The following is an 18528-nucleotide window of genomic DNA, read 5'->3' as shown; positions in this document are numbered from 1 at the left end:
AAACCAGTCATGAGAAACATCTTTCTGTTAAAAAAAAGCTAAAACATATTTGTGCACATACATCTTATTGTCAATTTATATAATTCATAATTATATAATATATCTGTGTTCTACATTTTAAAAATTATACGTATCTTCTTGTCCGTGTCGTATCAATGTCCGTGTCAGTGTGTGCTACATAACTTAAAAGTCAATTTTTTTAATAGGATACTAGAGTCATTTAGAGTCTATTTAAAGTCTATTATAGTAAAAATTGGTTGGATTTATCAGATCATTTGTTATTAGGCCATTATCAAATCATTAGAGGATCTTGATGTGAGGAAGTGAGTTAGAGATCACACATTAACTAGAAATAACAACATTTCATAATATATAAGTACAAATCTCACCTTATAACTGATTTACCTTTTTTCCAATCACTTCTTCCATTTTTTTCTCGTTGGTTGAATTTTTCCAATGACCCAATGGATAGTTGCAAGTGAGAAGAGTGGTTCAAGACGAGCATGCAACAACTTGCAATACCTACGTTGCACGTTTCCACCTATACAAATTTATCATATAGTTCTTCAATATCAGTTCATACCATCTTAGCGTTAGTTATATCTTCTTCGCAATTTCGCATCTCAATGGCCACCACCATGATTCATGCAATAAAGTCAGTGATCATCTCTCCACCTTCATCTTTAGAAGGTCAAAGTTTTTATGAAATTTCTGAAGTTGAGCATTTTCTTGATATTTGACCTTCATTGAGTACCACAATTGTTTGGAAGACTCCTTCTAAATAATGGTTTTCATAATAGCATTCTATCAAACTTCTTTCGAAGCTCTAATACCAGCTTTGTTGGGTACCAAACTATTGCAAACAAAATTGCAGAGGAAATGTATACTACTTTTACTAATACAGTGAAACTTATGTAAACGAAATAAAAAGCCTAGTAAAGTAAAGGCACTAATTACAACTACGTCTCTCTTATTGAAGACTTTATTAACAACAAATAGAATTCACTAATACATCAAATAAATCATATCTTAATTGATATTTCTATTATTTTTATTTTTATGCAACAAAATAAAATATTAATGATGAGCATTTACTTCCGTATAGATTCATATCAAAATTTGAGAAGAAATTACATTATTCACAAGGGTTAAATTTTTATTAAGGTATATAAAAAGACTGTTCAGAAAAAATTTAAAAACCCACTTCAAATCCTCCTTTCTGCAACAAAAATATCATGTTAAACTGGACCCTGATACAAATTTGTATGTTAAAACTGGATCCTGGTACAACTACCAAGTCTCCAACCTCATAATGGAGAAGATTTGTTGAGTTTGGCATGACCAATTTAATGGTATCAAATACTCTGTTATGTTCTGCAAATACTCTGTTCTATCCTATTTTGTTCCACACAACCTCCAATGTCTCCTTCTCCACCACCATGTTGAAGTCCATCATCCTTTTCAGTTCCCTTCCTCTCCTCACCCTCTCCACTCGCTTCTTCTCTCGTACTCGGAAACCCCTCCCCAATCCCTCCACCTTCGACGACGCCGTTTCCTTCTTCCACCGCATGCTCTACCTCCATCCCACACCCGAAATTGTTTCTTTCAACAGGATTCTCTCATCAATCATGAAGACCAAACGCTACTCCACCGTCGTTTCCCTCTGTTCCCAGTTAGACTCCAAGGGCATCCCCAAACCCTCCCTCGTCACTCTCAGCATCTTCATCAACTCCCTTTCCCACTTGGGCCAAATGGGACTCGCTTTCTCCGTCATGGGGAAAATCGTCAAAAGGGGTTTTGAGGTCGACCCATTAACCCTCACTACCCTTATGAAGGGATTGTGCCTCAAAGGTAGAACCTTTGAGGCACTCAACTTGCATGACCATGCTGTGTCCAAAGGGTTCTCCTTTGATGAGGTTTGTTATGGCACTTTGATCAACGGGTTGTGCAAAGTGGGCAAAACAAAGGGTGCTATTGAGTTGCTGAGGAAAATGGATAGTGTTGGAATTAGGCCTAATTTGATAATGTATAATATGGTTGTTGATGGTTTGTGCAAAGAGGGACATGTTACTGAAGCTTGTGGGTTGTGTTCTGAGATGGTTGGCAAAGGATTTTGTATTGATGTTTTCACTTACAATTCTCTTATTCATGGTTTGTGTGGGGCTGGTCAGTTTCAGGGAGCAGTTAGGTTGTTGAATGAGATGGTAATGCAAGAGAACAAAGACATTTGGCCGGATGTTTATACCTTTAATATATTGGTTGATGGGCTGTGTAAGTTGGGGATGGTAGCGGAGGCGAGGAATGTATTTGGTGTGATGATTAAGAGAGGGTTGGAGCCTGATGTTGTTAGTTACAATGCTTTGATGAATGGTTTTTGTTTAATGGGTTGTGTGAGTAAGGCCAAAGAGGTGTTTGATAGAATGGTTGAAAGAGGTAAATCACCGAATGTTGTAAGCTATTGTACCTTGATTAATGGGTATTGTAAGGTTAAGATGGTCGATGAGGCCATGAGGCTGTTAATGGAGATGCATAAGAGAAATTTGGTTCCAGATACAGCGACTTATAATTGCCTTTTTGATGGTTTGTCAAAATCCGGTAGAGTCTTGTTTGAGTGGGATCCGGTTGAGGCGATGCGTGTGAGTGGTCAAGCACCAGATTTGATCACTTACAATGTGTTGTTAGATGATTATCTCAAACGCGAGTGTCTTGATAAGGGGAATGCGTTTCAGCGCATTGTTGACATGGGAATTTCTCCAAATATTCGTACTTATAACATACTTATAGATGGTCTTTGCAAACGTGGAAGATTAGATGCTGCTAAAGAGATTTTTCAATTTCTTTCTGTGAAAGGCTGTGGTCCAAATATCCGGACTTATAATATTATGATAAATGGGCTCTGTAGAGTGGGATTATTTGATGAAGCAGAGGCCTTACTTTTGGAAATGGTAGATAATGGTTTCCCTCCTAATGCTGTAACTTTTGATCCCTTGGTTCGTGCTCTACTGGCAAAATAATAGAAATTGTTAGGACCATCAAGTTTTTTGATGATACAAACAGCTGCTGGGAGCTTTGACTCTAGAAGAATGATATGACAAGGTTAGATACTTCATTGCTAACTTATGTTATTTTGATACTGTTCATAGCAGCACATAAAAAATATACGAGAACGAAGTAAAAGAAAAAAACAAGCATCCTTTTATGATAACTGTAGTAATGGCATTGCTAGAAAGTTTATATCTCTAGTCTTTGTTCATAGTAGACTTTCTTGGATCACTCCAACTTCAGCAGCCATATATATAGTGTTTTCTCCTTCTCACTTTGCAATTTATATATATCATGCTGGTACTCATTGAAATACGCAGAGCTTTCATTATAATTCTTGATTGTGGAAAATCTGCTGCTGTATGTTTTGGTCTGTAAACTTGTATGTTATTTGTAATTTTGTTTTATTCTATTGCTCCCCGGTAATGTTAGAAGAATTAAATCTTGAAAATATATGAAAAAATTCTTTTGGGCAGATTGTAAATTTATGTTTATGGAAGTCTCTGTCAGTTTAACTGTATTCCTATCACAATTGAATATCTTTCTTTAATTTCTCTTTTTTATGTTTATGGATGTCTCCATTCCAAACCAATAATATTCCTCCAGCAATCCAGCATTGTAAGCACGTCAGAGAGAATAAGCAGTCAACTATGCCTAACATATCAGCAATCAGAAAGCCCCCACTAGATGCTGCATCTGTATTTCTCGTGCCCATCATTTGAATGGAAAACACTGCTTCCAAGACCTTTTAGTAAAGAACCTGCATTCTGCAACTTAATCTTCAGATTTTAGGAAGGTTTTGCAAAGTATATTGAGGACATCTTTGCTGAATCCAGTAGAGCTTATGAAAAAGCTATTGCTGATTTTATGGGCAATGGTTCTTCCTGAAACCTACTTTCAAGTTTCAAATGATTGTACAGAATTTTAAATCCTTTTGGAAAATTATACCGAATGAAGTAAACAAAGTTTGGGCACAACAGATGATTTGGTTGAGCTGGTTTTGGCAAAACCAATTGGTAGTGAGTTTTTCTCCCTCTAAGGGAATTTATATATATTTATCTATTGGAGTAATTTGTTCACATTTTCTTCTATTAAAATCAGGTATAAATGGTGTGTTCCTTGAATGGTTTAATCGGGTATATATTACCACTTAAATACAAAGAATTTGTTGTGATGTATGTTTTTCTGATATTTTTTATTTATCTGTCAAATCTATACTTTCAATTGATCAAGATCTGTAATTTTTGTACTTGGGGCCATTCATGTTGCACTGTTTATTGAATTGGTTCTTGGATCATTTTACCATGGATAACCATAGGTCCATAACCATTATTTAATAGCTCCATTCTATTTATGAAAATAAATATGAAATTTTCGTTTGTTGTATCTCTTGATTATAGTTGCATATAGATTATCCCTTGACAACTGATACGCTGTAGCTTAAATGTCTGAAAAAAATATACATGCATGTTTCAAATAAAGTTTTGTTGGGATATTAATATGGTTTATTTGGTGATGTTTAGTACATGGAAAAGTTGCAAAAGGAGTAGTGTTACTAAGAATTAGTTATATTCTTTGAGAACCATTCATGAATGAACTATGAACTAATAATTATCTGTTAATACACTCTGTTTATGTCTATAAAATTAGTATATTTGCTTGTCTAAAACCTAGAAAATAAATAATAGACTATATTGCTTCTTTTAAACAGAGCGTATCAGAAACCAAGAAAATCTTATATTTTTTAAACCTACAAAATAAACTTCGATTATTTATAAATTTGAAAATAATAATAAGAACAACAGCATACCCAACAACTCTCTGAAAAGAATCTCCAAATCATAAATTATTGCCCAAGTATCTTCATGAGTGACTAATGAAATCCTTGATTTGAAAGAATAGCAAATATTATAACATGTCTCTTTCTAGGAAATAAACTAAGCGTGAAGAATCCAGGTTTGTTTGGAATCATTGAAGTCGCAGCTACTCAAAGAATGACATGAAGCTTTTGTGCTGCAATTCCTTCCTTCATATCATACTAAAACTATATCCTTTACCTTCCCTCCATATCAACTATAACTATGCTTCCTTCATGCATCATCTATCATCTTCCATCGACTTTTCTACTTATGCACACTTTTTCTTTTCTTCACATCATTCTAAAGAGTCTACCATCATTTCCAAGATTCGCTATTGTAATTATTATTTTCTATTTCTTCTTTTCTTTCTGTCTTTGCCTCTAAAGGTACGTGTGAGTGTATGTATACATACACACAAAAATGAATTTATGTAGTAAAAAAATTGGGTAATTATGTATTATTTGTTTGTTTGCAGTAAAATGTCGATTCGAACAAACAAGATGAAAGCAGTACCCTTGTTGTTGAAGCAGTTGATGATCGCAAGGAGCAAATTCCATGAAAGGGGAAGAGATGAATCATTTGATGGGAAGTTGGAGAAGTTGAGGTTGGATCTGAACAAGATAAAGGATGTATTTGTGAGAGTGAAGAAAAATGAAGAAGAACTGCTTGATACCTTAGCAGAGGTGCATGCCCATCTTTGCAAGTTAGAGCGCAAGAAGTTGGATGAAGACATGGATGACATTTGCAAGAGAATCAAAGATTCTGCTCACAAGTTGGTTCCAGTGGATGCTTTTGATGACTCATCTAAGGAGGATGATCACAAGGGTGGCCAAATATTTCACTCGTCACAACAGTTGCAACAACCCTATCAAAGGAGTAGGTCTCAATTTAATTATTATTCCCTATCCCCTCTATTACAATATTGCTTGAATTCTCTCGTAGTTTTCCCTCAGAATTCTGTCATAAGGAAAAGAAATGCAATTAATTTGTGGATTGGATTAGATTCCTTTAAAATACAGAGACAGAGAACAAAACAGCAGAGGAATTGGGTGAGCAGGTGATTGATGATCTTTTGAAATGTAATGCGATAGTACGCAATGGTAATGGAAAGAATCCCCTTTCCAATAAATTTCGTGTAGCAATACATAATGCAAACTATCGTGGACATTGTTTTAAAGTATCCGTTTATGGAGCAACTGAACTACGTTATGAGTTACAGCTTGAGCAAAAAAAAGAGACACTGGGTGATAGGTATTTTGGTTACTCTATACATACTGTTTTCAATGTTGGTGCAAGTTATTTGAATTTTAGACCACAATGGGTCAATGAATTAAAGAATTTAGTGGTGCTTCAACTTGGACGTTGGCAAGATTCACCGTTGCATCACATTGAAGTTGAGAGTGAAGAATTTTTGAAAGAGTTAAAAAATCTAAGGCAGTTGAAATATCTTAGCCTTCGTGGGATATCAAATATATTCGAGCTTCCATCCTCCATTGTTGAACTTGAGAAACTACTAGTTCTTGATCTGAAAGCTTGCCATAATTTGGAAACACTACCTAATGATATTTCATCAATGAAAAGTCTCACACATCTGATTTTGTCCAAGTGTTACCTTCTGGAGGGAATGCCAAAAGGGATTGAGAAGCTCACTAATCTGGAAGTACTCAAGGGATTTGTAATAAGTACTCCTGGAAAGAGTCCTTACAGAATATCAGATCTTGTAAATTTGAAAAAACTAAAGCGACTCAGCATACATATAGGAAGGGAGGCCATAATCAGGGATATGGATTTTCAAAGTTTGGAAGGTTTTTTTGAGCTTAAGTGTCTCAAGATATCTTGGAGTGTGTCTGACTCAAGGTATGACATTTTCCAGACAATTTTGCCACCACGTTTGAGAAAGTTCCATCTCGAATGTTTTCCTGGAAAGAGTTTTTTAAGACAGTTTTTGCCTGGCGAGAGGAAAGGTTCGTTGTCATCCTTGGAGGTAAATATAAGTGGAGGAAAAGTGGAAATTATGGAAGTAGATTTTAAATGGTGGAAGGTGGACATACTGCGTCTGAAGTACCTTAAGCGATTGAATGTTGACATAGACGATTTGAAATCATTCTTTCCTGAGCTGAAATATGTAGAGATTAAACAAATTTCAAATCATTCATACATTGAACATGAATGGGACTCCTAATATGAATCACATACTGATTGAGAAGAGAGGTTAGGTTCATGTCTTAAAATGTTGTGTATATTTATTTTGTTATCTGAATATGCTATTCCTAAATGTTTCTATATATGTATAAAATGTATGTAAGAGTGAACCAAAGTTGAAAAATAAGAAAAGATAAATATGATGTCTCTCTTACTAAACTTGTTATCTCCCATTTAGATACAACGGTCTAAAAATGCTAAGAACTCATTCAATTCTAAACATGTAAACTTTTAGAGTTGAATTTTGAACTAATCCTTATACTTGAAACATAAATAATAAGTTAATAATTACTAAATAGATAATGAAGTTATTTAAGAAACTATTTTAGAAAAACAATTGTTAACAACTGTTAAGTTACTTAAATAAAAATTGTCATAGATTAATATATTCACGATGAAAATAACTTCTTTAACAAATTTGAGCACTAGTTGTAGTTTCTCAAAGAATATACAACCTCATCAATAACCGATCATGTTCTTACTATTTGAATAGAGATATAATCCACTCTTGTAAAGCAAATCTATTAAAAAAACAATCCAAATTTGATTAAAAAATAATTAAAAGTCAATCAAAACTGAATTTTTAAACAATCAAAATTCGATCAAAAAATTAAAAATCAGTTAAGACAATTTTTATTTATTTATTTTTAGGTTTTATTTTTTTTAAACCACACAATTTTGTTCGACTTTGATATTAAAAATCAAGAGTTGAATAAAAAAAATTCTTATATATTTAAACAGAATATTATATGGTTAACATTAATTACAATATATATATATATATATATATATTTTAAATAAGATAGCAAACTTGTATTATAACTTTTAATTTTATATAATTTATTTACAAATATAAAAATTGAAATAAAAATAATTCACGACATATATTTCTACTTGATAATTTTTCACTATAAAATATTTAACAATTTTTTTAGTAATGTTTTATAATTTCTTTGTAAAATATGTTAAATAAGTTTATTGTAACAAAACTATAAAATTTATTCAAATTAAACCGTAAAACATTAATTTAATTTATTTTTATATTAAATTAAAATTAAAAAGGTGAATCATATCTAATTTTTTATATTTAGTTTATATATGATTGTTTAATAAGAAATCAGATGATTCCACTGGAGTTAAAGAGACATCCAATAAATATCTCAAATAATATTTCTATCCCTTTGAATAAAATAAAGTATTCATCCATCATGTGTCCATACATTGTTCATATACTAAAGTTTAAACCTTTGTTTTTTTCTTATTTCCCAAAAATTATCTATTTTCAATATATATGATTATAAACATTTATTAATATATAACAAAAAAGTAAACTAGTTAAATCGACCTAATAATGTAGTCAGTCAGATTTAAGATTTATGGTCAAGTAGTTTAATTGTAATTAGTTTTTATATTTTAATTTAATAACTACTTTAGCTTTTATATTTTCAGAGTAATTCATTTTACTTTTTGTACATAAATCCTAAACAAGCCATTGCAAATATCGTTTACATTTTTACATTTTTTAAGTGTTATTACACGGTTCATATTGTTTATAAAAGGTATAATATTTACTCTGAATTACTTTTCAATTTGTTTTATAGTTAGTTTAATTCCAAATTCTTTCTCATATTAATTTAATTTGTAAAAGAAATGTTATATATAATGAGTTAGTTACATGTGATAAACAATTTCTCCCTCATGTTGAAATTAAATTTAAAAGATTTAGCATAATTCATTTAATATAATGATAAACTATCTAACGACAACAATATCAAGATGATAATATAAAAGTGGTCAGATGATCTCAAATTACCTTATTTATTAGCTTTTTTATCGCATCAAGAATCCAAAGATTAAGTTTGTGTTGAAACTGTATCAGAAATTTTGTCCATTTTTCTAGTAAAATTCTATGCAAAGAAATAGAATAAAGGCTGATACCTGAAATATTTAAAGTGAAGGAAGAATGGATATGTATTTGAAAATGTTTATAAATAGACTTAAAACATTTTACTATTGATTTATCATAAGATTTTAATTTTTTAAAACTTTAAATTCTTTATATATTTTTTAAAATTTTGAATTAATTTTTTTGTTTTTTAATGATTGGACACAAATATTTTGAAGACAAATGTGTACACATAATAGATGAAATCAATCTAGATAAGATTGTAGTATTTTGAAAGGTCATTGAAAGATTTCAGAGATTATAATCTTGAGTTTTCTTATGCACTAAAGACATTCTTGATAGTAAATTTGAATTATGTTGTGTGATCTATGGATCCTAAAATCAAAACTTGTCTTTTACCATTATCACTGTCGTGGCCAATTGGTTCTCTTACACTAATCTACACATTGTGGAAGAGACACCACTCCACTTCAAATTCTTTTTCACACAAAATCATATATATAGACAAACCTTAGTTGGTGGGGACAACTACAAAACGTTTAAACACATACTTATAAGTATAATGGGATCATGTCACAATCATAAGCACTTCAAATATCCTCTTTACATATGCAAAATTAACACATGCAACAACTTGGCCACAAAATTCTTATTAGTGTGATATTGTTAATGGAATCACCTTTTTCAATTTATTTCTCATAGTTTTGGATTGTAATATTTTAAGTGGTGATTTTGTATCAACTGAGAACTGTTAGCACGATTTCTGATGTGTGCATCTCAAATTTCTCATCCAAAACCGAAAGCACTAAAACCAAATGGTGACCACCACATTTGCAAGTCAACATTCCACCACTCACAGTTCAAGTCCTAATATAATATCTTTCATCAACCATGCTTTAGTCATCATTAAGTCTTGCACCAAAAACTTATAATAACATTCTTTCTCTATTTTTTCCCTTCTTTTTCTATATCTCTATCTTTGTGAGTTAACAAACAAAAAAAAAATTATACTAGAATACTATATAAATACAATTTATTGTGTGAATACTACTACTCTCCTAGTCACCTTCCATTAAGATAATCAGCAATACCATGGTTTTGTCCCTCTCCATCTTGTAATGATTCTCTAGTAGTGATCCTTGTGCTTCCACTTCACCCTTCTTAATTAACACAAACTTGCTCAAATGAATGTTGTGGAGTGTGTAAGGTGACTCCTCAATAATCCAATATTAACCTCTTGTTTTATTCACTTCAAATCTCATTATCTTTTAATCCACTAAAACATCACTTATCAACCTTAGTCATAACACTTTTCATTAGTTGGAGATTGCATTTTTCTTTACAATTTATTCACACCAACACTACAAGAAAATCATGAAATATAAACCAAGTTTAGAGACAAAAAATAATTAGTTGCTATAATGACTAAATTAGAGACTAAAAAATTGTTTGATTTCTAAACTAGTTTCTAGTATTGTTAAAGGGTTTCTAAATTGGTATCTCATTAGAAACCAAAGTTTTTGCTACCAAATTTAGAATCTAATAATTGGTAGTTAAAACTTTGGTAGCTAATTAGATACCAATTTAAAAACTATTTAACAATAATAGAAACTAATTTAGAAACTAATTTTTTTTTAGTTTCTAAAATGGTCTCTAATTTAGTCACTATAACAACTAATTATTTTTGTCTCTAAAATTGGTTTCTAATTGATGATTTTCTTGTAGTGAAACAATGGTATTATTATGGCTATCTCAACATTCATATGAGATGATTCAATAGGAAGATGATCCCATGAAATTCCCCTTATATGTGATAATGTTTCAAAGGGTTCCTGTATCAACTCTACAATGATTTTTTTTATCAACAATAAAAAAATGAATAAATGAGAACCACTTCAAGAGTGATTCAATTCTTATACATAATACACAAAAAGACCAACTTCCTACGATTACTACCAACTAACTAAAAAACCTTACCCATACTAATCCTGAAAAACAAACTTCACAACATCATCCTCATACACAATATAGGTTCCAGACACCAATTAGAAAAGGAAAACAAAACAAAGCGAATTTTAGCTTAAATCCAGGACCACACCTTTACTTGCACCAGAACAAACACTTCAGACGCGTAAGCCACCCCTTATTGAAAATAATAAAATTCCTATGATTCCAGATTTCGGTCACCCAACCCAATGATGATACATACTTTTTTAGAGAAATCTTTAGAGAAATCTAAAATGAATGTTTTGATTTAGGTTTTTGTAATAGAATAGTTATGGAATAACAAGCTACAAATTTAAAGTCCAATTTAGAAAGAGACACGAATAATTTCACAACATAGAAAATTTGCCTGTTTTATTTAAACATTTAATTACAACCCATTTAACATTGTGGTGTTTCCCAAAATATTTATTTATTAAATAGTTACATAAAAAAAATCACCACCTGTATAATATAATGAAAAAAGGTAATTGGGATATTACAACTTTATTAACTTTATTTTGTGTTTTCCAATTTTATAAAGAGAAGTGCATTATTCTATTATAAGAAAGAATGTAACTGTTTTTTCTTATCTTCATATAGATATAGTAATTTTTTTCATTTAATGGAACTATTTCTCTATTATTCTCACCTGTGAATTTTCTCTTAGTGAGAGTTTTTAGATTAAGATACTGTTTGACCATTTTTATTTATTTTTAACTAATTTTAGTGGAAATATACTTTAATATCCATCAACGTGACAAAAAAAAAACCTTTTTAATAGTGTTAACATCAATCTTTAGTATACTTGTTTTGTAATATTTTATATTACTAGAATTTATTAGAAGTTATGAATTTTCTTGTAAGTATCTATGCTTTATTTTTTTAGTTTATCAATCTTGGATTTTTCGGCTTTTTTTTATCTTTGAGTCGGTATATGTAATTATACTTTTTGGTTTTATGTAATTATATTTTTGGTTTTTAAATTCTTGACATGAGTAATTATATTTTGACGCTCAATCTAATTTTTGATAAAAGTAAATGATGTTAGTTCAGATGAGAGTTAGTTCTCTTTAGCCGTAGACTATTTTCTTATTTATATGGTTGTGTTGGGTATTTGGCGGATTAGGTTTAGTCTAATTGAACCCAATTTTATTTTAATCTTGATTTGTGAGTGTTTATTATGAAGTACTTGTTGCATCGTTAACCTTGTATGTTGTGTGACCATTTGAATACTCATCAACACACACCTAAACCTCATCATCGGTAGAATAATTATAATTTTCTTTACAAATCTCACTTTTAAATGAGAAAAAAAAAAACTCATGAAAAACAATATCTACTAAAAATATATGTCATTTATATAAACTTTCATCTATAGTAAAAATAAAAAAAAGTTGAACTGCTAACATTCTTCTGGAAGAGAACCAGTGAAAAAGGGACAGGTTCGTCTCAGCACCGGCACAAGGGTGGCAAAGTGGACCAGCCCGCCCCGCGAAAATGTGGGACGGGTTGGCTCGCCCGCAAAATTATTGTGGGCTAGAATTCTCGACCCGCCCCGTATGAGAGTTGGCCTGCGGGTTTGCGGGCTAGCCCGCATTTTTTTTTTTTTACATTTTGTTCTTAAAAAATTGTCAAATTAAACCTATATATTTGTTACTATGAAACTTATTTTTTTTTCTTCCTTTTTAAACATAGTCAAACATCAAAACATTAAAATATCAAATATCACTATTCTTCCACTTTCAAAATATTAAAAATACCTAATTCTAAAACATTAAACATAAACAAACATTAATTCAAAAACATTAAACATAAACATTATTGACATTCTTCAATTTCAATAACATTGGATGCCGCCTTAGAAAAACTTTCATCCATTTTTTTTTTGTGGTTAGCGGGCCAGCCCGCCCCGTCCCGTTGCTGGCCCGCGGACTAATGCGGCGCGGGCTAATGCGGGTTGAAAAGGTCAGCTCACCCCGCGTTTTTTAGCAGCGGGCTGCGGGTCGGCCCGCCCCGCTTTGCCATCCCTTAGCACAAGCGGGTTTAAACTCTCGGGATTCAAACAAAATTGAAAATGATTTTTTATTTTATAATAGAAAAAAAAATTTGGATACTCTATTGTAATGAGTTGAAAATGACCAGTGAAATTTATAAGAATTAAGAATAAGTTAATATGACATTTTAAATTTTTTAATTTATTATGCATCTATTATATGAAGATTTTTAATTTTTAATTATAGAGTCTTAATTTTATATATATATATATATTATTTTGTTATATATAAAGAATTTAAAAAAATATTCCTAAAATTTAGGGGATTAATCTACCAATCTATATCATATTCCATTAAGTAAATTAGATTGAGTCAATCTATTTATAAGATGAACTATATTCGATGGATAAGAAATCTCCATTCTAACAATTGTACACCTTGAGTTTTAACAAAGATTCAGGTTTTATTTTTTGTAAAACTATTATAGTTGTAGCTATTCTAGTTTCATATTTTTACATTAAAAATAAAATAGTAATTTAAAATGTATCAAAGTAAATACTATAAAATGTCAGTGTAATTTTTTATATTATTATCTAATTATAATTTTTTAAATATAATAATTAAGTTAATTGATTTATAATAGTAACTATCCTAAAATTGCCTAAGGTGTCAGCCTCATATAAAAGTTAAGTTTTAAAGGTGACCTTGTTAAATTTATCTTTCCTTAAAAATATATAAAAATTAATATTAAAGTATAATAAGAAGAAACTTAACACACACACACACACACACACATATATATATATATATATATATATATATATATCAATAATAATTTTTGACTTATATATTGACTGTGAAAAGTGAGTGGTTACAAGTTAAACTGAGAATTAAATTGAGCAAATTTGGCTTATAAAAGGTGTTCAACACTTTGCCTCTTTTGTAATAAACTCTAATACAAAAACCACACTTAGTCTCTCTCACTCCAACTTCATATCTCTCTCTCTATTTCTCTCAAAGTGATGGCTTTGAATCCAAGAAAAGCACCAAGATCAAGTTCAAAAGTGATGGCTGATCCAGCCTCATGGTTCTGTGCATGTCTTCTTGTGACCCTCATACTGCTATGCATATTCAGTGACAGTTCTTCCCTTCAGGAGGATGATGAGGGGAAGTTGAGGGGCAACCAGGTGTTTTCCAAGCCTTGTGATGAAATCTATGTGGTTGGAGAAGGAGAGACACTTCACACAATCAGTGACAAATGTGGTGACCCCTTCATAGTGGAAAAAAACCCTCACATCCATGACCCTGATGATGTCTTCCCTGGCCTTGTTATCAAGATCACACCCTCACACACAACAAAAAGCTACAAATAATTGAAATTTCAATTCCTACACATCTATGTGTGTATATATGTATCTATTTTCTTCCATATATAGAAAGGAAAAGAAGAAAAATTCCTTATTAGCACCTTAAAAAGTTTTTAGTGTAGTTTTGGTTAGCTTGTTGTATGTACTACACTTTGCTTAATTAATATAGGAAGAAAATGTCTTATATACTCTTTCAGATTGTATTGTATATAGCTTCTATGTTAATGTGAAAGTGAATTTAGTGTTCTGTACATATATGCTTAGCAGAAGGTTTTTGGTTTTAGGTGATAAATTGTAGCAGGGTTGGTTCTTTTCAGAAGTGAAACTGAGAAGTTAAGATTATTCCCACCAGAAGAAAAAAGGAGAATAGTCTAATATGTATTTTAAAGAAAATAAAAGGTAGAATAATAACTGTTAATTAATAATTTTACTTGTACATATATATTTTGTTATAATTTTAACTAGTAATTTCATATTTCATTCTTAAAACACATTTTTTGACTTTAGAGGAGAACAAAATGAAAAGAAAAGGGCAATTTAAACCCAAGAATGATCCATCAATTTTTTTCTTTCTTTCTGCAGTGATAACACCAAACAATTATTTTTAGATTAGAAGTTTTCACATTATTTATTGTCAATATCAGATTGGTCAATTTGTCCGTTGGAGCAACTACACATATATGGTATTTGATGAAATATTTTTAGGTATCTTACAATTTATTTGACTAAAAATAAAAATATTTAGCTGCAAAATAACTTGAAAAATGAGAATCTCACAGATCAGAAAACTTCTCAAAAGAAAGTTCCAAAAGTTTTATCTGTCAAGGAATAGCTATGGCCACTGAAGTTCTAAATGGAGAATAATCCCTTGTTGTATTTTCTTTAAATTTAAACTTTTAAAAATCTAAATTTTGTTTTCATGTTATCAAAGTAGTTGAGCATCTCTTGTTAAAGAATAAGGTTGTATATCCATGCACCTGGAATCGAATTAATCTATTAGGTATTTATAAAAACCACTTATAAAGGTTTTTTATTTATTAAGGTGTAGGTAATTTTTATCCAAAATTTACGGGTACAATATATTCAATAAATATAACTATATATATATATGCATTTGTTTTATTTTGAATATATAAATATTCATTAGGTCTTTACTTTTCAAAGCGCATCCTCTTTTTTTGTCAATTTTATTCTCAACAGTACTTATACACACACATTCACTTACTTCTAAAGTTTCAAAAATTAAATTTTGAAAATGTAAAAATTCAGGGAAGGGATCCTTTTCGCTGGAAAAAAAGAGTTGAGAAATGATCAAATGTTACGATTTATTTATTGTTTGTTCTTGAAAATCTTTATTTGATAATATTAGATAAGTGAAAAAGAAAAAAAAAAGTAGAAAAAAACTATTAACTTAAAGCATTAAACAACTAAGTACAACTTACTAATACCACTTAAGTTGGTAAAAGATATTTAAAGCCAACTTACTTATGAACTTCTTGAGCTTGAGGTGTGAAAAATGTGAGTGCAAAAAGAACGCAATGTTCTTTATTCTTTAACGGGTTGGGTCATTGGATAATTTAAAGCAACTTTGGACTTGGACCAAGCAAAATGTTATAGGCCTTTGCATTCTGCACCCCATGGTTTGAAGCTGCACCTCCACAAGGTCGTGAATGTCGAAAATATTCCTGATATAGATTTATAGGATTTAGAATTTAGGGTATTATGGATTGTGCGATAATCTAGGGAAGGTTTCGGATTGCAAAGTTCCTAACATATTTGAAGTTTTGTGTATATTCTGGAATATATTTTTATGAATATGGAAATATTTTTTAACATGTATTCATATATTTAATGTAAAATTAAAGATTTTTATCGTGTTTTATTTGATATACGAACATGTGAATGGTTGATAATAAGATTAAAGTGATATATAGATAGTGATTGCGAATGAGTTATTATTTGAGTTTTTAATAAATATGGGATTCATGACTATGTATATGAAGATTTTTATCATTTTTTGGATTGTATGTTTTTATTCTATATTCATCCAAAGTGTTATATGTTGTGCAATTATTTAGGAAACTTTATTTAGGAAGGTTAAGTAGTAATTTGGGAGCAATACTTTTACTATTCCAAAATATTCTATCCCAAAATTAAAATTATTTTTTAGGAGTATTTTTTAATAAAAAAACTTTCGGAATATGAATTCCAAAAACCGCTAGATGACTGAGAAACTGTGTAGCAACTATTAAAACAAAACAAAAACTCAATCTTTCATACCCATTCCTACCTTTTTCACAATTTCAAAACCACCACCAAAGCTTGGTGAAAAAGCCACAAATGGAGTAAAACAGCCACTACGAAACAAAACTAAAGGAAGGCTATCCAAAATTCAAATAAAACACCACCAAGGATAAAACAATTATTTTAAAAAATCTGGAGTGCAGTTAGTAATTAAGGGGTTCAGAAAATCAAAATCTGGATAAAAGCTTGTATTCATGCATAATCAATGCCCCAAGTTTGGATTTTCCATTCCAAAATCTGGATTGTGAATGAAAAGGCACTTAGGCGATTTCATTTTCAAATTTTGGGTTAACAATAAATCGAATTAACTTGAATATGGTTCATTATTAGGAATTAATTTAAGTATGATGTAACAGTTTTATATTGACTGAAAATAAATAAGAAGAAAAATGTGTAAAAAATTATTGTCATTTTCTTTCTATCTATTATTAAATAGTAGGTCAAAGACTAATTTCACACAATTAATATTGTAACTATTGCTCCAATAATTATATATGTATTGAAAATAAAACACATTTTTTTTAATGGATTAGTAAGAAATGGCCAATTCCAAATTCTTCACTCTACACAATTCTTATCATTAGCAAGGTCACAATTAGCATGTTGAAGTTTAATTAATAGCCAAAAGTACAAAAGTAGCTAAGATATTTTTTAGTGCGGAAGATTATTAAATTATGAAGCTGGATCTTAAAATATAATCACGCCTACTAAAAAATCTTAACCTAACACTAGTAAATAAAAACAAAGGACTCCCACTAAGGTAAACTACACACACTATTAGCCATGATCATTAATTTTTTTTTATCAATGAAAAAGATTAAGAGTGCTAAAAAAAATTAAATTAATAAGATGTTTCAATCCATGTAATTATTAAATATAATCACTGATACAGAACAAAAATCTTTTTTAATAATAAATCATATAAAAAATGTAAGACTATATTTTAATTCAAAACTTAAAAATAATTTTTTTATGATTTGTTTTCTTTATATTGTTATTTAACACAACTCATGTTTAAATTCCTAACACAAACACATATTTTTATAAAAATACAACACTAGAAGAAAATCATGAAATAAAAACTAATTTTAAAAATAAAAAATAATTAGTTACAACTAAATTAAAGACCATTTTAAAAACTAAATAAACTTTTAGTTTCTAACTTAATTTCTATTATTGTTCAATGGTTTTCAAATTGATATTTAATTAGTTATCAAGATTTTTACTACCAAATTTAGAATCTAAATAATTAGTAGTTAAAACTTTAGTAACTAATTAGATATCAATTTAAAACTATTTAACAATAATATAATATAATTTAAAAATTAATAATTTTTTTAGCCTCTAAAATATCTCTAATCTAGTTATTATAACAATTAATTATTATTTTTCTCTAAAATTAATTTTTATTTCATGATTTTATCGTAGTTTCGAACATTTTCTTGATTTTGAAAATCTTTGAAAATTTATCAGCTGGAACTTTTCAGTTATCCCACTAAAATCAAAGTTAATTGCATGAAAAAGCATAGTTTTAGGCCCTTTAGTTTTCAATGGATGACTTTGATCTTGGAAAACTTGCAATTTGCAAACCAAAAAGCCTTTCACTTTCTCATTGATTCTAGGAAAATAAAAAAGAAAACAAAATCAAGAACCATATATATCATAAAATGAACCCATGGTTTACATTAATAGTTTGTTTACTACCACATTTGGGGTTTGTGACTTACTTTTTGGCAAATTTGATTCACGAATAACACCTAGACAGCACATACTCTTACATGTCCTTATCTATATGTATGAGTGACCCACATTTATAATACTTAAAGAAATTGTGGGAAAAAGTGAGACCATGTATATTATTCATCACT

At 29.9% G+C, this 18528-nt stretch overlaps 2 protein-coding genes across 3 annotated transcripts; both read left to right on the top strand.

Moving 5' to 3' along the window:
• Positions 1–1213: 1213 nt before the first annotated feature.
• Positions 1214–5537, top strand: LOC137826146 (putative pentatricopeptide repeat-containing protein At1g12700, mitochondrial). 2 transcript variants are annotated; one of them, XM_068632011.1, is made up of 2 exons: positions 1214–3096; positions 3649–4110. In XM_068632011.1, the coding sequence occupies exon 1, from the start codon at positions 1338–1340 to the stop codon at positions 3012–3014; it is 1677 nt and encodes a 558-aa protein (XP_068488112.1). In that variant the 5' UTR covers positions 1214–1337; the 3' UTR covers positions 3015–3096; positions 3649–4110. The 2 variants fall into 2 exon arrangements, with proteins under 2 accessions (XP_068488112.1, XP_068488113.1); XM_068632012.1 differs by lacking the exon at positions 3649–4110 and adding an exon at positions 5377–5537 and having other exon boundaries at positions 1222–3096.
• Positions 5538–13919: 8382 nt separating this feature from the next.
• LOC137824058 (uncharacterized) lies at positions 13920–14609 on the top strand. The gene has a single exon (XM_068629490.1). It carries the CDS (start codon positions 14012–14014, stop codon positions 14360–14362), a length of 351 nt encoding a protein of 116 aa, XP_068485591.1. The 5' UTR covers positions 13920–14011; the 3' UTR covers positions 14363–14609.
• The last annotated feature ends 3919 nt before the right edge of the window (positions 14610–18528 follow it).

The sequence above is a fragment of the Phaseolus vulgaris genome, chromosome 8 (genome assembly GCF_000499845.2).
Source record: "Phaseolus vulgaris cultivar G19833 chromosome 8, P. vulgaris v2.0, whole genome shotgun sequence".
Taxonomy (NCBI): domain Eukaryota; kingdom Viridiplantae; phylum Streptophyta; class Magnoliopsida; order Fabales; family Fabaceae; genus Phaseolus; species Phaseolus vulgaris.
Note: the sequence above shows the minus strand (reverse complement) of the source record. Positions and strands in the feature narration are given on the sequence as shown.